The sequence below is a fragment of the Marmota flaviventris genome, chromosome 1 (genome assembly GCF_047511675.1).
Source record: "Marmota flaviventris isolate mMarFla1 chromosome 1, mMarFla1.hap1, whole genome shotgun sequence".
Classification (NCBI taxonomy): domain Eukaryota; kingdom Metazoa; phylum Chordata; class Mammalia; order Rodentia; family Sciuridae; genus Marmota; species Marmota flaviventris.
In genome coordinates this window covers 39,392,588-39,411,989 of record NC_092498.1, presented here as the reverse complement: position 1 = coordinate 39,411,989, position 19,402 = coordinate 39,392,588, and the positions used below count along the sequence as shown (strand labels likewise).

General features: G+C 33.1%; 1 protein-coding gene across 1 annotated transcript in view; it reads right to left on the bottom strand.

Moving 5' to 3' along the window:
* Window positions 1-5,474: 5,474 nt before the first annotated feature.
* Phf14 (PHD finger protein 14) overlaps window positions 5,475-19,402 on the bottom strand; it is a 186,574-nt gene continuing 172,646 nt past the window's right edge. The window contains exon 18 of the mRNA XM_027926462.2: window positions 5,475-5,676. Coding sequence (XP_027782263.1) covers window positions 5,602-5,676 — 75 coding nt within the window. The 3' untranslated portion in view covers window positions 5,475-5,601. The remainder of the gene's footprint in view (window positions 5,677-19,402) is intronic.

The window sequence follows — 19,402 nt, the reverse complement described above, 5'->3', positions numbered from 1 at the left end:
AGAAAAACAAGACAAATTATAATTGATGTGGAGAGTACAAATATATCAAATGTTTCCAACTGCTTAAGCCTAGAGGAAAATCATTAGTGATTATTTTACAAAAAAAATATAGATGTTAACTGAGTAATAAGAGTATTATTACCATTTTCCGAAAAAGTATTAGAGAAGCAAACTACCTAGACTCACCCCATTGCATCTGAATGATCAGAAATTTGCAAATAAAAAAATCACTATACCCTGGAAAGATTATGTTGTATTTGGTATGGTGTTTGTGGAAATAAAACTCCAAGCAATTTGCAGACATTTAAAATTGGAGCAACTGTGTGCACATCTTTGCTTTTCCCTCACTTAATCTTTTCAATCCAAGGGAAAATGGATAGAATTAACCAGAAGATAGAGCCACAATTTAAAGTCTTAAAATTGGGTTTAAATGTATTTTTAACTAAAAAGATCCCTCAAAAAATTATTAAAATTGAACATAAAATCATTAAAAAGCTTTAACTACATTGACTATTTTCAAATAATGTGTAACACCACCATATTTGAATGTCAAGATTTGAAAAGTTTTTATGTTTTCTTTTAAATCTTTTGTTAGCATCTTTTTCATTAGTGTATTATAGTTAACACATATTTTGTGAATGTTTCAGAGCTTAGTGTAACAAATGGTTCCTGAAAAGAACAACCACCAGTATAAAGTGTGAATTTAACTTAAAAAAAAAAAGTTAATTGGCTCCAGTTTGGGGCTATTATGAAGCCATTAAAAATGAATTCATCTCTGTAAACAAATACAAATCTCTATATAGGCATGTTTCATTTGTTTTGTGTAAATATCTACTAGTAACATTACTGGGTAATATCCTAAGAGTGTGTTCAACTTCATAAGAAACCCCCAAATTCTTTTCCAACATGATGTACTATTTTATTTTATTCTTTTACCAACAATATAAGATTCTAGTTGCTTCGTAACCTAACATTCCATTCTCAAAATTATAACCCAGGAGAAGTGACCAGTAGAAATACAATAGGAGTCAAAAATGTAAACTGAAATTTTCTAGTAGCCACAACTTAGAATAAAGTAAAAATTGTTGAAATTTTTAGTAATGTATTTTATCTAATAAAATTATAACTATTATTTATTCAAATTATTATTTTAACATGTCATTGGAATAGGAATTGAGATATTTTGTGTTCTTTATTTTGTACAACATCTGCAAGTCTGGGATGTATTTTATGCTTACAGCATATCAATTTGGTCTCGTCCTATTTCAAGTGTTCAAAAGCTACTTGTGGCTAAGGGCTACAATAAAATATTACAGACATTTTAGGATATAGAGTAGTAACTCATTGTTTTGCCTTTTCCCAATGACTAATGAGATTTTCATTTGTTGTTGGTTATTTCATATATCTTATATTGTCTTGACTGATGTCCATTCATAGCTGAAGGGATATACAAATTGTGGTATATTCATATGAAGAAAAAGTACTCAGCAATAAAAAGGAATAACTTAGATTTATACATTTATCTGGGTGAATCTCAAAACATTACGCTGAGAGAAGCCAGACACAAAAGATATGTATGACATGAGTCTGTTTGTGTGAAATTTTAGAACAGGCAAAATAGAAGGTAGATCAGTGACTGTAGTGGGGTGTATGATAGCAATGGCAAGAAAGAATTTTTTAGAGTGATGGAAATGCTCTTGTATCTTTATTTGACTGGAGGGTATATGGATACATACATGTCCAAATTTATTGAACTGCATATTTTAAATAGGTGTATTTTATGTAAATTATACTCCAGTAGAATTAAAAGGGTAAAGTAATACCACAGTAGTATCTGCTATCTTGTTTTACAAGCCCACTGCGAAATGCAATTATGAGACCTCTTATTCAAAAATTATTAAGGATGTCAAGACAGTAACTGCAGAGGGAGTATGTTTGTCATCAGATCCTGTGATAAACAGTGTGTGGCACATAGGTGGTCCCATCTGTTTTGTGGAATGAATTTATGAACTTGGGCATCCTAGTGTCCAGCAGTTTCCATCTGACAGCAATGCAGTGCAACACCTTTTTTTTTTTTGCATCTGTTGTTCATTCCCTAGACCTGAGGAAATAATATAATCTTGAATATAATAAACAATGCTGTTCCTAAATGTGATAGAGACAAATACAGATTACAAGTTGTTTTATTTTAAAATTCTCAAAAGATATGAAGAAATACAGTTCAACAGCTAACATCAAAAGAATACAATTTGTTTCTGTGGGTGGATTATGCAAGCAACATGAAGCATAAAGGAATTCTTAATCTTCAGACATTCCACATTTTTGGTTCCAGTCTTATTTTAGTGGCAGAGTTGCTTACACCTACTATGGGCCAAGAAATGAGCCAAATAATAAGGATGAAAGGATAACCAAGCAGGTACATTTAATTGTATAGGAGTTTATTTTCTTTAGATATCAATTTATAGATTATACTCCAATTATTTAACCTTTATAAGGACTTTCCCTGAGCATATATAATCTACATCACCAGAAATATATCTGTGGGACTTTGCTCCAGTGCTCCTAAACACAGCTCAGAATTGCTGCAACAGAGGTACTTGGGTTTTATTTAAATGCATAACAGACTAACTGTGTCCCTTCCCGGTTCTCAGATTCATGTTGAAGCCCTAATTCTCTAATTGATGTTGAAGCCTAATTCAATAGGATTAGGTCTCTCTAAGAAGATACCAGATTGCTCACACAATGGTGCCCTATCTCTCTGATGTGCATACACAAAGGAAAGGCCCTGATAGGATGCAGGGGGAAAATATTCTGCAAGCAGGAAGAACACCAGAAACTGAGCTCTTCTTTGATCTAAAACTTCTAGATTCCTTAATTGGGAGAAAGTAGATTCTCTGTTTTAGCCTTGGGTATTTCATTTTGACAGCCTAAGCTAAAATGTAACATTCTATATAATATAGAAAATCAATAATATGATAATCTGATTTAAATAAAATGACGGGTTTAATGACAGTCACATAATAAACTTGCAGCATCAAAAGACTCCTATGTGTGCAGATAGTAACAAAGTATAGAAATGATCCCTGAAAGTATAGTCTTTCATATATATGTGTACAAAGAACATGAAGGTATGAACCTTAAAAGTTTGAGTAATTCATACATAAATTTTTCCTAAAGGAAGTCTAAGGCAATTCCACTTTATCCTAAAACAAGGGGTATGCATATTGAAAAGCTTTTCATAAAAGACCACTTAAAGGGTTTTAAATGGTTAAAGATATAATTTACATATAAATACTTAAAAATGCCTGCATACATCAAAAGGAACACTAATAACTGAACAAATGAAACAATTAGGGCCAAAGATTTCTCAAAAAACCATAAGCAATGGGTGCTTTCAAACTTGCTCCATTACATGCAAGATTTTCATTTCGGGGGAGCAGATAGAAGGTTAAGTTATAATGGTTTCATTTATTTCATTTAAACCAAAGTATTTAAAATAAGTTAAAGTATAGCAAAGAAAATTAATTAAAGGAGAGAGGCAGCAGGTGATGAATTAAATTAAGATTGCATTTTTAGAGAAGATAGTAGATGGAAAAAAGTATGATACTAATAAGTATTACAAAATTATTAACTGTAATATTATGGGCTGAGTGGATTTGAACTCTTGCTTTGCCAATTAAATTATATAAAATTACACAACAAATTATATAACATTGGATAATTTATTCCCCTTATCTAAGCCTCAGACTTATTGTTAAATTGGGAAAAGCAATAGTATCAATTTGTCCACAGGGACAATTATTTGGCATAATACATGCTAAACACTCAGCATAGTACCTGCAACATAATGATGCTATGATATGAATCATTTATTATTGCTTCTTTTAAAAAATGACATTACTGATATAATACTTATCTTTGTAAATGGGTGTTGCAAAATAGGTCGATGTGGGGAAAAATGTCAAATTAATTTCTGCATTTGCAATAATGCAAAGCTACTCCCTATCTCCCCACCCGACCCCTGTGGAGTACAAACTGCTTACTCAGCATTTTCTTTGGCTCAAAGTCTTTGCTCCAAAATTCATTCAGGGAGTCTCTTCTGTGGCCATAGCTGCTTTCCTGATCTCTGTATCTAGGTTTAGAGAGTATCCTTCAATGAATTTCCCGTTTTGCCTACTTGCAGTTTTGTTTTCTTTTTCCCATTTCAGCCTACTGTATCACAGTAGCAAACATGTCTTACTGCTCATGTCTTACTAATACACATTCATGGAGCTTTTCAGAGGCATGTGATGAAAACATGGCTCCAGGGCAAATGTATTAACTCCATTTTCCCAAGGAGAAAGCTGTATGCTGGTTCTCTTATAAGCCTTCCAAAGTCCTGCCTCTCATTTTAAGAAACTCTGCCTTAGATAATCAGAGACATCTGCCAAAAACATTTGGCTCTGCAAGTAACAAGTAGATTAATTGCTCCTGCTGTAGCTGGCAAATGACAGCCTAGTAACAAGAGAGAATAAAATGGCTGGTTACTAAGAACTTTAAGAAAGATAAGGATCAGAGGAATTTGGGGGAAATTCCTAATCCAAGGGAATATATATAGAAATACTTGAATATGGAATTCTTGAAATGTCTGAGAAAAAATGTATCGGTTCATGAACAGAGTAGTTCCTTAATATTTTTATAAGTTAAAAATCATGGGCTGGGATGTAGCTCAGTGGCAAAGCGTCTGCCTTGCATTCGCAAAGCCCTGGGTTCGACCCCCAGTTCCAAAAAAGACAAAAAAAAAAAAAGAACACCCCCAAAAAATAGATTAAAAAATAAATCATGGCACTACTTCTGCCATACATGATGTTAATTTATCATTCTTTTTCATCCTTCCCTGCAATTCTAGAATATCATGTGATACATAGGTTTATAAAATTAGAAAATGATACTTCATCCATTCAAACACTGTTTGGTTTTAAGTGTTTTCATGTGTAAGCAATTTCTGTTCTTTTTTTTTTTTTTTTAAATTGATAATTGGAATTCTGGTAAGGCCTTGAAGATGACAGAGACTAATAAGAAAAAAAGTCTCTTAAGAGTTTTCTTTTAGGTCATCTAGGTGTGTTAACACTTTGGCTTCAGATAAAAGAAAATCCTATCTCTATTCTCAAATTTCAGTTGAGAATTTTCCTCCTTTTAAAAACATTCCAGTGGGGCTGGGGTTGTGGCTCAGTGGAGAGTGCTTGCCTAGCACATGTGAGGCACTGGGTTCAATCCTCAGTACTGCATAAAAAAAATAAATAAAATAAAGTTTAAAATAAAACATTCCAGGGCTGGACATGTAGCTCAGTGGAAGAGCACTTGTCTAGCATGTGTCAAGGCTTTGGTTTCAATGCCAAGCACTGCAATAAAATAAAATACAAACATTCCAAAGGTTCAAGTTTTCAATCAAAGTTGAATTGCTCTAAAACACATACAAAATTCCAAATACGAGCTCCTATTTCAACAACTTTATTGAGAACATTTTGCAAATTAGATTTTACAATTTAACATTTTACAAATTAGAAATTTTATCTGCTACTACATAAGTTGCAAACTTTTCAAAACTCTACAGAAAATCCTTTATTTCTTTGGATTTTTCTGTTCCATGCTGAGATCCTGAGATACATTTTTTCTTTCAGCTTCATTTTCATCTTCCTGTGAAATAAATTTTAGAAAACATTAAAATGTAAACTTTAGGACATTTTTTTTCAGTTATACTTAACGTAAATAATTGCACTACATCTGCAGGAGTATGAACTATTGTGATTCCAGAAATCCTCAGGAAAAGATTATAACCATACAGGGTAAGATTATATAACATTTAAATAATTATAGTATGAGCTTTTTATATTATGCATTGACTAAAATTTTCTTATACCTTTTTAAAAGCAACCAATTTTATCAATACCCCAAGAAGTACTTTTGAAAACACCTGCTACTAAAAAGTGTTCTTTGTAGGGGGTGAACCAGATATTTTTACTTCACTCTTTGATAAAAAACAATAAATTTAACTTCTAAGACACTTTATGTGCTCCAGCATGGCATTTTGGTCCCATCTAGCATACTTTCTTGACAGGTCTGTCAATTTTCCAATTACTTGTACCACCATATGTTATCTGAAGATCAGTCAGGTCTAAAATAGGAAACATGGGCATGTCATGCTGTAGAACGCTTACAATCTTCTACAGTTTCTAGTCTAAGTGGTAGCCTCATAATTCACATCAGGTTCCTATGGAACACGGTGAATAAATGAAGTGACATCATAATGTCTGCTACCTCAGCAATGAAATGCATCTTGTGTTTAATATTAAATGGTGACCTTCAAAGTATAAATAATGACAGTCTGGAAAAATATTTCATCTTACAATTTGTAACCCATCTCATTATACATGTTCCTTCAACAATACCAAGTACAAAGCATTGCTGCTTTCCTACTACTTCTGATTTATCATTTAAGATTTTTCATTTTTATTAACTGAAATAAAAGGTATTGTCTAACTTTTCACTGAATTAATTAAAGCACCAGAAGTGATTTCTTAGGTTTCTCTAGATACTATGCAATAATGTTGGTACCAGATACATATTCCTGTCTATCTTCTTTGTGAACTGACTTTAGTAAGTAAATACAATTGAGGTATATACCTCAATTACATACACACACACACACACAATTATATACGTCTGTGTATTATATAATACACACACCAATTATATACATGTGTGTGTATTATGTAATACACACACACACACACACATACACGACAAGCTATAACCTTTGCCTATAATAAGTTAAAGAAAGCTTCCTTTATACATGTTGTTTCTCTAAACTCAAAAGCATCTGTGATTTTTGACTTTGCCAACATCAGGAAAGGAGAAAAATTTATAAATATTATGAACCAATCTAATCATTACAGATATGAGAAAAGAGGGCTGAGGTTCTGAATATCATTTTAGCAATGTTACTTTATGTATTTTTCCAAGCATAAGAGCTACTATGTGTCATTTAACTTTCCCCCCAATATCTCTAGTGAGTAGAGATATTACACTATACTCAATTGACTCTTGAAGATTCACTCATGAATAGATGGGTCCACTTTTAGATACAAGTTCCTAGAGACCACAATGAGACACTGTCCGTGTTAAGCCAACAGGTAATAGTGGCAAGACTTTTTTGTTAGGTCCACTGAATTTGTGGAGATCTTCTTTGAGGCAAGATTTCATCTTTTTTTTATCTGGAACTACTACCATATTACAGGGAACTGTGAGTATACAGTTGCAATCCAATTAATGATTTCTGAACTATGTGAAACAATGGAGTAAAATAAAGTATAAGAGGTTTGCCTGAACAACATGTAACTTGGAAAAACCTCAGTATTGTTCCTTATCCCATAGTCATACTTCCAGCACTCTTGATTTGTGACAGCACTGAAAGCAGAAACATGAAAAAAACAGGAACCCTGAGTGCTAACCTAGCCCAGAATAGAAATGTAAAGGCTTGCCTATAAACCTGAGAACAGGGAAGTATCTACACTTTGCTTCCTATTTAATTATGAATACAAACTGTAGGACCACACTGTTACATGAAATAAAATTTTGCAACTTCCACTATGGTTTAATATATAGATAAGATATATGAAGATACATCAGTAAATTAACATTCTTAATATAAAGTTAATATTTTTGTTGAATTTTTCTTAGTAATAAAGTAAAGTATATTTCATAAATGCTTTTCTCCTCTAGCACAGCTCCTCTTTAGGACAGATCATTACTGTTATGCACAGTTCTTTACATTGAGTATTTGTTTCTAAATATTTTAACTTTAATATTTTTAAATCACTTGCATAACCCATAAGTGCCAATCTGTTTCTTCTTTTACACAAAGACAGCTGTGATCTAGATGAAAAAAAGAATTATGGAGGGGAGGAAAAGACGATCAACTCTAACTGCTAGCATTAAAACTGCCATGGTATAACATCATCAAAATAATAGTAAGGTTTTACTGGAAATAAAAGCATTAGAATTTGATCCAACAAAGCTCCTGAAGAATTTATTTTTGTAATTGTGCTGATTTGTATATTTAATATTGTAGGTCAATTTTGATAAGAACTTTAAATGCAATTTAAGATTAACAAATCATTAAGGTAGTTAAGGTAGCAAGTCAACTACCATTGATAAATGACTGTATAATAAATAAAACTGCAAATAAAGGCAGTTTTTTAACCAAAGCATTTCTTTACTGCTGGATATTAAAGGCAAGCAAAAATTTTTTTCTGATAGATGGCAGGATTTTTTCACTCTTTGCTGAAATAAGACATCTGTTTGTTTCACAACAAAAGAAGACCCTTGCTACACGGATCATTTTCTTAGTGACAGCCCTGACAAGTTTGACATTTGTTTCACAATGTGTTCTGAAACAACCAGCAAGAAAACATACCCTTTGAGGGTACTGAAGGCAGACAGGCTTACCTCTTAATATTTCAGCTTGTTAATTCATACTCCAAAAAACATGCTGATTGTAACAAACTTGTTACAGATCTGCTAGTTACATGTGGAATTTCAGGAATGCACACTCACAATACAGCAGTAACACCAAATAACTAAACTAAAGCTGATCCTTTAGTCTTCCCTCTCTTCACATGGACAGAATTGTGGTAAAGGGAATGGTCATTTCTAGGCATACAGGGAAGATGTAATAATGGTCTAATACTCCAGGTGGCAGTATGAGCCTAAAAGAATACTTTAAACAGAGAAATAGGTAAAAATCTCTGCCATGTTTATCTAAGCTAAATCCCTTTTAACACTGAATAAAATTTGCAAGATTTTGTTTAAATGTTATTCAGCTTATACCATCAAATTGGAATTGAGTCCCTCTATTTTTCATTTACACAAATATGATTCCACTGTAATAAAAATTCAAAGAATTGATGCCAATTTATAGAACCTCTCTATCCTTTTCCTTTTTCTTAAGAGGAAACTAGGGACTGGGGTTGTAGCATTAGAGCACTTGCCTAGCACATGAGGCCCTGGGTTCTCTCCTCAGCACCACATAAAAATAAATAAATAAAATAAAGGCATTGTGTCCAACTACACCTAAAAATTTATATATATATATATATATATATATATATATATATATATATATATATATATATATATATATATATATATATATATTTAAAAAAAAAAAAAAGAGGAAACCAACTCCAAGCAATGGTCAATTATTTTGGCATCTGGAATTTCTACTGCTCAGGTAATATGTGGTCTCAAATTATAGTCTGCAATTACACATGACCTTGTAAACTGCCACATTTTAAATGATTTCTTTTTAAAGTTATACAAAGGAACAACAATCCTTGTTGCTTCTTTACATCTTTAAAACTGGCTATAGTGCCTTTACAGTCAAGAAACCCGGAAACACCACTGTTATAATTTGGATAGGAGGTGTCCCCAAAAAACTCATGTGTGAAACAATATAAGGAAGGTTAGAGGTGAAATGATTGGGTTATGAACCTTAACTCATCAGTGAATTAATCCCCTGATGGGATTAACTGGGTGGTAACTGTGGGCAGGTAGGGTGTGGCTGGAGGAGGTAGGTCACTGGGTTATGCCTTTGATATATGTATTTTCTCCTGGTTGATAGAAGTCAGTGTGCCCCCTACCCCCACTTTCTCTTTTCTGGTGGCCACTTCCTGAGCTGCTTTCCTCTACCACACTCTTCCCATGATGTTCTGTCACACCCTGGGCCCAGAGCAATGGAGCTGGCTGCCTAGGGACTGAGACCTCTGGAGCTGGCTGTCTATGGACTGAGACCTCTGAAACTATAGGCCCCCAATAAACTTCTCCTCTTCTAAAATTGTTCTTTTTTAATCTTTTGGACACAATAGTGAAAAAGCTGACTAAAACACCACCTTTAACATAGTGTTCAAGATTAAAACATCATCAAGAATACATATTAACATTAAACCTCTGGCTAAAAAACAGCAAATCACTATAGTAGTATCACCTGTCTGTAGTATCGTTCCCATAATATGTAAATCAAAGTAATCATGAGAAAATATCAGATAAATACTCTACAAAATAATTGAACAGTAGTCTCCACAAGTGTCAAGGTCATTAATGACAAGACTTGTTACTATCACAAACTGGAGGAGACTGAGAAAACAAAGACTAAATGCAATGTGGATCCTGGACCATAAAAAGAAAACCAGTGTGAAATCTTGTAAAATTTGAATATGGCCCATAAAGTAGTTAACAAAATCATTTTGATGTTAATTTTCTGGTCCTAGTAATAGTGCAATGTGTATTTAAGATGGTAATACTATAGGAAACTGGATGAAGAGCAAATGGAACCCTTGTATTATGTTTTATAACTTTCCTGTAAGTTTAAAATTATTTCAAAATAAAAAGACTAAAAAACACAAATAAACATGGCTACTTAATGAATGTTTTTTAAATTCAAATAAATTAAGATGTATGGGTACAGATTTTACAAGAGAAAAAAATCCAAAGTACTGGCACCTTCACTGAAATATGCAGCCAAAACAACTGTTTGCTTTCCATATTTCTACATAAAATTCTTTTCCTAAGTACCTACAATGTTCATAATGATAATGTTATTGATTTTTATTTTATTGTTTGTCCTTTTCTGTATTTTCTTACTTTTCTACTATAATCCTGGGTTAGTTTCACAAATGAGAAACATGTTTTCTGATATGAAGTCCCTTTATAACTAGATCACATAAACTATTCAGAAATAAATAAGAATAATGGAACCTACGTTTACAAAGAAAATGAAATTAGTTGCTGTTACTTTACCAACCTCCCTTGTTGGTGCTACAACAGTAAAATAAAGTACAAAGGCGCAAATAAGCACTAGCTTAAAATGTTTCTTTTTTCTTAAAATATGTCCTTGGATTTTAAATATTTCTTTGACTAATTAGAGAAGCAACATTTATTGACACTGGATTCAAATTAACAGTCAAAATTATCTGTATGCTTTAATAATGCTCCTTTAAAAATATATGTATTATATATTTTAAATATATATATATATATATATATATATATATATTTATAAATATATCTATATTTTTGAAAATATAGATATATTTAAAATACACACACACACACGCAAGCCAAGCACAGTGGTGTATGCCTATATTCCCCAGAGACTGAGGCGGGAGGATCTCAAGTTCAAGGCCAACCTAAGCAACTGAGACCCTGTCTCAAAATAAAACAGAAAAAGGGCTAAAGAATGTGCTCAGTGGCTAAGAGCCCCTGTTCAATTCTCAGTACCAAAAAGAAAGAAAAAAAGAAAGAAAGAAAAGAAAAATAAATTTAAAAATGAGTATGTAGGGCCTGGGGTTGTTGCTCAGTGGTAGAGTGCTTGCCTAGCATGCATGAAGCACTGGGTTAGATCCCCAGCACCATATAAAAAATAAAATAAATGTATTGTGTCCCTCTACAATAGGTGTGTGTGTGTGTGTGTACATGTGTATATATATGTGTGTGTGTGTGTGTGTGTGTGTGTATATACCTTTTAGTGAAAAATATGTATATTGGTAATACTGACCAAGAGAAGGAATACATAATATATTGTTTCAATTTGCAGTCATAGACTAACTTCTCTTCTTCATTTAAAACATACATCAGATATAACTTAACCAGTATAAAGACTGTGCTTTAGAACAGAAAATATGCAAGTGCTGCACAATAAGAAAAAAATGTATCTTAATAACTGGAAAAATACTGATGATAATGAAAATGTTTTAGGCAAAATGAGCACACTTCATGCTTCAGACTAAAATTAATTAGAGTTTTAATGTTTTACAATTCCACCGTAATTCTTTAAATGGTGCATTTACTTCATAGTAATAAACACTTGGATCATTAAGTAAAGTGCAAAATGTGTGTGATGTGCTACATTTAACAACCTTTGGCCCTTTTCCCTATACTTCTGCATTCAGTTTTCCAATGCAATGAATAAGCAATTGAAGACCACAATTAAATTTCCTGACTTTGCATATTTGAGATTCTTTAGTTTAATACAAAAGACAATTAATCTACCATTTTACAACTGAATCCCAACTTTAGTGGGCCATGATAGATACTGAACTGAACTTACAAGAAATGCTTAATTAAATCTACTGTAAAAAGTGCATGAAATTTTTTTCTTATGACATAAGTTGCATATTTAATTAAAGACTCTAGGTCTATACTATAAAATTAACTTGGGAGTGTTTAGTGAAATCCACCTCAAATACAAATATCTTTAAGTAGAATGGAGCTATTTTGTAAATTTTTATCTTTTTCTTTCTCCACTTACTGATTCAAGCAAAAGATAGTTAATCAAAGGAATCACTGTTCACTTAATATTACAAAATGTATTCTTTATTTTAAAGCAAATAAGATTTAAAAAGGGCAGTGATAACACTTCTAATTTCTTGTATGAAAATACATGAAAACAAATTTTTGTTGAGCAATAATTTCACTCTCCAACTTATGATTCTGGAGCCAATCTAGTGCAGTAAATTTGCTTTTCTAAATCTTTAGTACCTCCTATTACTCTTTACTTATTTGTGGTAGTCTTTGGGAGCAAGGAAATAGGACAGTTAAATGTAAAACTTTGAATTTCTCTCATATTATTTGGGATCAAGAAGGGATCTACCTGCCTAGAGAAGAAAGGCCTTAAAGACTGGCACAGTCATCTTATGATGGCAAATTTAGACTAAATGGAAATGGAAATCACTGACTAGAAGGATAAGTCTAACATAAAAGGCAGGATAAAAAGAAAGAAAAGGAAATGAATGATGGATCACAATTGTGAGTTAGGTAGGGTAGCCTGTTAATGAGCATAAACTCAATTCTGTAAGATTAGGTTTTCCTATAAATATAAATTAGGTTTTCCTATAAAACTCAATTTTTACAATGTGGATTTTTAGGTATTTATGATATGGTGCTAACCTGCAGGTGGCTAATGGTCTTATGATGAGTTCTTGTCTGACGTCTAATAACTGTTGAGGATCCTTTTTTTTTTTTGCGAAGGATCTTAATGATAGAAAATTCTGTCTCTTATAGACTTCTGATATCTGGAAAATAGGAATGGAAGTGTATACTATAAATCTACGTGAGAGGGTGCTACAATGCTTACTTTCCTTCATTTATAACATTTTTGCCTTGTTTTAAAATATATTACCAGTTTTTGAAGTTTTTAGGTTGATAAGCTGGTATACACTTAGTACCAATTATAAAAAAAATATCAATGTAAAAAGGCAAAAAAAATTAAATTTCATAATGAACATAATCGTTTGGTTTTATTTTTTTTTTATTTTTTTTATTGGTTGTTCAAAACATTACAAAGCTCTTGACATATCATATTTCATACATTAGATTCAACGATGCCCAAAGCATCATGTATTGAAGGCTTGATCCCCAATGAAGTAATGTTCATAGTGGGGATTTGGGGAAGTGATTAGATCATGAGGGCTCTGACCTAATCAGTGGATTAATTCAGTCATAGATTTAATAATAATGATATTAGTGGGAAGTGATGGAAACTTGGAAATTTTAGGAGGTGGTGCCTAAGCTGGAGTAAGTCGATCATTGAGGCATGCATGCCCTGGAAAGGTAATCTTGTCCTCATCCCCTTCTCTTTCTCTGTTTACTGGCTGCCATGAGCTGAACATCTTTCTATGCTGTGCCCTTTTGCAACGAGGTTCTGCTTCACCTTAGGTCCAAAGCAATGTAGCCAGTTGAACACCATCTGAAACCATGAGCCAAAATAAATCTTTCCTTCCATAAGTTGCTTATACCAGGTATTTTGGTCACAATGAAAAGCTAACACAGAAAACTACTGGGAGTGGGACCATTGCTGGGACTACACCTCAATATGTGGTTTAGAGGACTTTGGAACTGGTTTGTGGGAAGAATTTGGAAAATTTTGAAACTACAGACTAGAGAGACTTAGAATGTTGTAATCAGAGTTTAACAGGCAATTCTACTGTGAGAATGGAAGGCTAGAATATTGATAGGAATGTGAACAATAAAGATATTGCTAATGAGGTTTCAGATAGAAATGAGGACTCTCCTGGGAACTGTACTAGAGACCACATTATTGCATTCTGACAAAAAACTTGTCTGCATTCTGTCCACATCTTGAGACTCTGTATAAGGCTCAATTTAAAGATGATGGACTAAATTTGGTGGAAAAAATTTCAAGGCAGCACAGTATTCAGGCACTGGCATGGATGGATACTGCTGAATGGATTTTAGCCAGGTTTATGTGAAAATCAGGGGCAAAAATAATTAAAAGTTTGACCAGAAAAGGAGCACTCTGAAGTCAGGGCTCATGCAGGCATGGTTGCTGAAGAGATTGATGCCAAAAAGAAATCAATTAATTTGTACCTGGACAATAGGAAAGATGCCTTGAGGGCATCTCAGGAATTGGCCAGAACCCACCTATCACAGGTTTAAGGGTATAAAAGTGAAAGCTCACTTGAAAGACTTTGAGAACACAAGGTGTTGTAGTCATAGAGAAGCACCTAAAAAGTTGTTTTCCCAGGATTCATTTAACCATGTGCTGTCTCCTAGGGAACTCAGAAGCTGATGTAGCTGTGGCCCCAAGTGGGCCCAGCAACTGCTTGAGCTGGCTGTGGACTCTGGCATTATCCACATGATGTTGATGTAGTAGGTAAGAAGAATGTTGAGTCAGGCAAGCTTCCATCCAAAATTCAAAGGAAGGCCTACAATAGCAGGCAGTGTATGTCAGGGTAGGAAAGGTCAAAACATAAAGTTGTGAGAGTGAAGGAGGCAGCAGTAGAGGCTCCAAGAAGTTAGAGATGTGAAATGTGTGCCTGGGAAATCTGTAGGCAGCAAGCAGAGCCAGCCCAAGGGAGAGGCCACATGGTTTGCCACTGGTAAATGCATAGGGGCAGAGCTGCCTAGACCTTTGGAGCCCATATTTTACCACCATGTGCCCTGGATGCCAGATCTGGAGCCGCAAGATTTAATATTTTCCCTTCTAGGTTTTGGTCTTGCTTTGGTTCCATCCCTTTCTATTCATTTCTCCCTTTTGAAATATTTACTTTGTGCCTGTTCCATCATCCTGTTTTATATTCTAAATACGTTTTAACGTTTTCTTAGAGTTTTAGTTACATTGCCTTGAGTCTCAAAGGTGACACTGTACTCGAACTTTTGAACAATGCTGGTGCTAACCTGCAGGGCCCTAAGAATAATGGTCTTATGATGAGTTCATGCTCTAGTGTAGTAAAGAGGTACATAAATAATGAGACTTTGGGGACTTTTGGAGATAGGCTAAATGCATTTATCAGTATGACACAGACATAAGCCTTTGGGGTCTAGGGGAGGAATGTTATGGTTTGGATCTGGAATATCCCACAAAGACTCATGTATTGAAGGTATGTCTCCAATGTAGCAGTCACCAAAGATGGAACTTTTGGGAAATGATTGGATCATGAGAAGGCTGACCTTATCAGTTCATTAATTCAGTCATGGGTTAATAATTCAATGATATTACTGGGAGGTGGTAGAAAAGGGTTATTTTGTACCTGGTTTGCTCTTTTTTTTCCTCTCTCTCTCTCTCCATATTTAAAATTCCTCTAATATTACTATTTTTGAGACTAGATAAACTATAAATATTTCATATCAATAATTTTGATACTAAGAAACAGGTGAGTGTTCAATAAGTACTTAATATTTACCTAATAGATTTTTAGTAAGGAAATTAATAAATTATTTCATTTAGGATATCCTTCATATACAATGTTCTTTTTAAGGCGGCAGTACTTAAGGTGTTCATTTCAAAAACTACAACAAATTCAAAGATGAAGGCAACTATATGTATGGTATGGGACACCTACCTTATTCTTTTATATGTCTCCTTAAGGTCATCAATTCATAGACTATTTAAAGTTGAAATATTCTAAGAGACCTTACCTAACCCTTCATTCTATGTATGAAATATTGATCATTACATTGGCAAAAATATAAAAGCAAATTCTTCAGCAAACTCTTAAAACTTTTAAATTATTTTTATAGTAATTTAAAAGTAAAACAATTCCCCAATCTGTCTTCCAAATTCAAATGATTTTAAACCACTTTAACAAAAAAAATAATAACTTTATAGTGGAAAAATATGACAAACCAAAACTAAATTCTTTACTGCCATTAGAAACATGCTATAGCTGGGTTCAGGGCCACAAAAAACACTACCTTAATTGGTTGATCAGGATTAACATCACAAATAATACATACTGACATCACATTTTCCTGATGTGATACCTTGAGAAGTGATAACACCTCTGGTCTGTGGTCACCTTCCCATTAATGCATAAACTCAGTCTAATCATGAGAAAATATTTGATAAAGCTTACTTGAAGGACATTCTATAAAATAACAGAAAATATACTTCAAAAGTATCAGGTTCATAAAGGGCAAAAAAAGAGTAAGGAATCTCCACAGACTGGAAGAGATTCAGGAGACATGATGAACAATATTAAATAGATTCTAGATAGAATCATGGAGCAGAAGAAAAGGGCACAAATGGCAAAACTGGTATAATCTCAATAAATTATACTTTATTTAATAGTTGCACTAAGATTTCTTTCTTAGGTCTTATCAGTTTTCCTTTCCATTCTTTCCTTTATTTTTGATAACTGGGAATTAAACCCAGGGGTGCTTTACTACTGAGCTACATCCCCAGTGCCCCCACCCCCGCCCTGCCACCTGCTTTTTTTCTTTTTTTTTTCCGCCTTAAGACAATGTCTGGCTAAGTCACTTGGGCTTGCTTCAAATCTACGATTCTTTTGCCTCAGCCTCCCAAATATTATAGGCACTGTCATCATGGCTGGCTAGGTCTGATAATTTTTCTATGCTTATGTAAGTTGTTTTTCTAAGAAGAAGCTGGAAAAGGGTTTATCACAAGTTTTTACATTTTTTTTTTACAACTCCCTTAAAATCTAAACTTATCTGGGCATAAAAAGTGAACACAAGCAAATAACAAAAAATCTGTTACATGATTTAAAAATAAGTATACTTTGGTTTCAAGTACTATAAGGTTACATGCCAAAATAATATGCACAAGGTAATCAGTTATGGATAAGGGGGTTTCAGAATTTCTATAACATGGATAAGTCATTACAAACTCCACACTATAAATCAACATCTACTGTGAGAAAAAGTATTCTGTTATTCAGCAAAACTGGGTGATGTTTCACCAATGAAATTGTCATTTTTTAAAAATTCTTGCAGTTTAAGAACCATTAGAATATGAATCAACTGCAATATTGCAAAAAGTAATATAATTGGTTTTTATTTTTTCAACTGTGTTTTTTTCAGGTACCAAATAGTCTAGTCTTATGAATATTGACATGTCAGTCCCTTTAATTGGGGGCTTCAAAATGATATCCAAAAACTACTGAGAGGAAAAGAGGCACTTTTGCTTATACAAATAAATTCCTCCTACAAAAGTACCATATGATCTAGGATTGGCTTAAATGGGTATAAAAATTTGAAAATGTTAGCCAATCAATACTTAAAGAACCATTTTGCCTTCTTTTTGTGTGTCACTGGCAGACTTGATTGATTGTATTGATTAAGTAATTTTCTAATTTTTGAGGAGTCTAGATTAGATACTGTCCCTCTGCTCATATCAAACATTTTATCCTTATCTTTTAAAAATGACATTAACTCTTGAAATGACTTCTCTTCCCCAAATCCTATCTTGTTCCCATAAAAACTAAGGAACAATGATTGTGTGTCAAATACTACGCAAGGTGTGGGAGATAACAGAGATGAATAAAATGTTTTACTGCCTAGAGGATTTCATACTCTAGTGTGGTAAAGAGGTACATAAATAATGATAATGCAATGGACAAAGTATATAATAAAGTATATACATGTGATACAGAAAATTGAGCCAAACAATTTATAAGGAGAATTTGTATTTTAATGACTAATACTAAACAAAGTTGGGCTATGACATCCAAATCATATACCGTTCCTCATGTCCAAAGATTAGCATCACAAATCTTCAAAACATTTCTCAATGTAACTTAAATGTTTATATGATAAATGCAGCATCAAGGACTATTATGCCTTTCAGAAATAAATCTATTAGAAAGTGAATTTTTAAAGCTTTACTCCCAAGTGCACAGATTATATTATATTATTTCAAATATCTTATTTCAAGTTGAATGCTATTTTCCCCAGAGTGAACCCATTAATCTTCATTGTTTTATTAGAAATTAATAGCTCATTAGATGTTCAAGTAATACATTTCCCATGGCACATTAATTTTTCAGTTTAAAAAGTGAATTTTGCTTCAAGAAAAATGAAAAATAGCATTTTAGAAAATCACACATAAAAATTCTCCAATATTGCCACTTTATAATCGGTGTCAAAAGTAACAATTAAATTTCCATATGTTGAATTCCACAGACTAGCTCTGAGCTACCATTTTGCTTTCCTTAAAAAAATGATGAAATGTTTTAAACTATTTGCATTAAATTATACCATGATTGGCATGTATTTAAGTGACTCACAAAAGCAGGTTACTTGGCAAGCCTCATATCACTTAAAGGGCTTGTCTAAAAACGTGTTTATTTAACCAATGGTTTCTACAACCAGCTAATGTTTCTATAAGTACTTCCCAATATTTCTTAATGTAGGATATAAGACTATTAGGAAAATATTATATAATAACATTTAAAAATATCCTATTTGAAAAAAGACATTCAGCAACCTATCTACCCATTTTTTTTCTGATTGTTCATCAACTATGTGTCAGGCACTGTACTAGGTGCTGATAAAATCCCTGATATATAGGATAGACGCAGTTCCCAACTTAAGGACCTTACAGTCTTTGACTAACTACCAAGGAATTAAATTGCCTAAAGTATGATACATTCAATGAAAGAAATATATAGGAATAATAGTCTTTTAGTAGAAAGATCTCTAAGCTTCCGGGAAGTCCCCAATGCTCCAAAAAATTACTAATAAATACACTGAGACTTGAAGCATAAGGAGGAGTTGGTCAGATAAGAATGGAGGTTAAGTCGGCTGAAGCCTATTAAGAAAGAGAGAAAAGCAGTGGGAGATAACATGGAAAGGCAGGCAGCGACGCTATATAATAACTCATGGGTGGGACTTTACATTTCTCCTATTCAGACATATTTCTGCCATTTCTTCTACAAAATTGTGTAGAGAAGGAATCTTGGAATTTGTGGTGACTGACTGGCAAACCTAGATTCAAATCCTAATTGTGATACACACACTATCCAAAACTACTTTGAAGAAATCACTTAATCTTTTTGGACCTCATTTTCCTCATCTATAAAATAGTAATAACTATTTTGATGAAAGA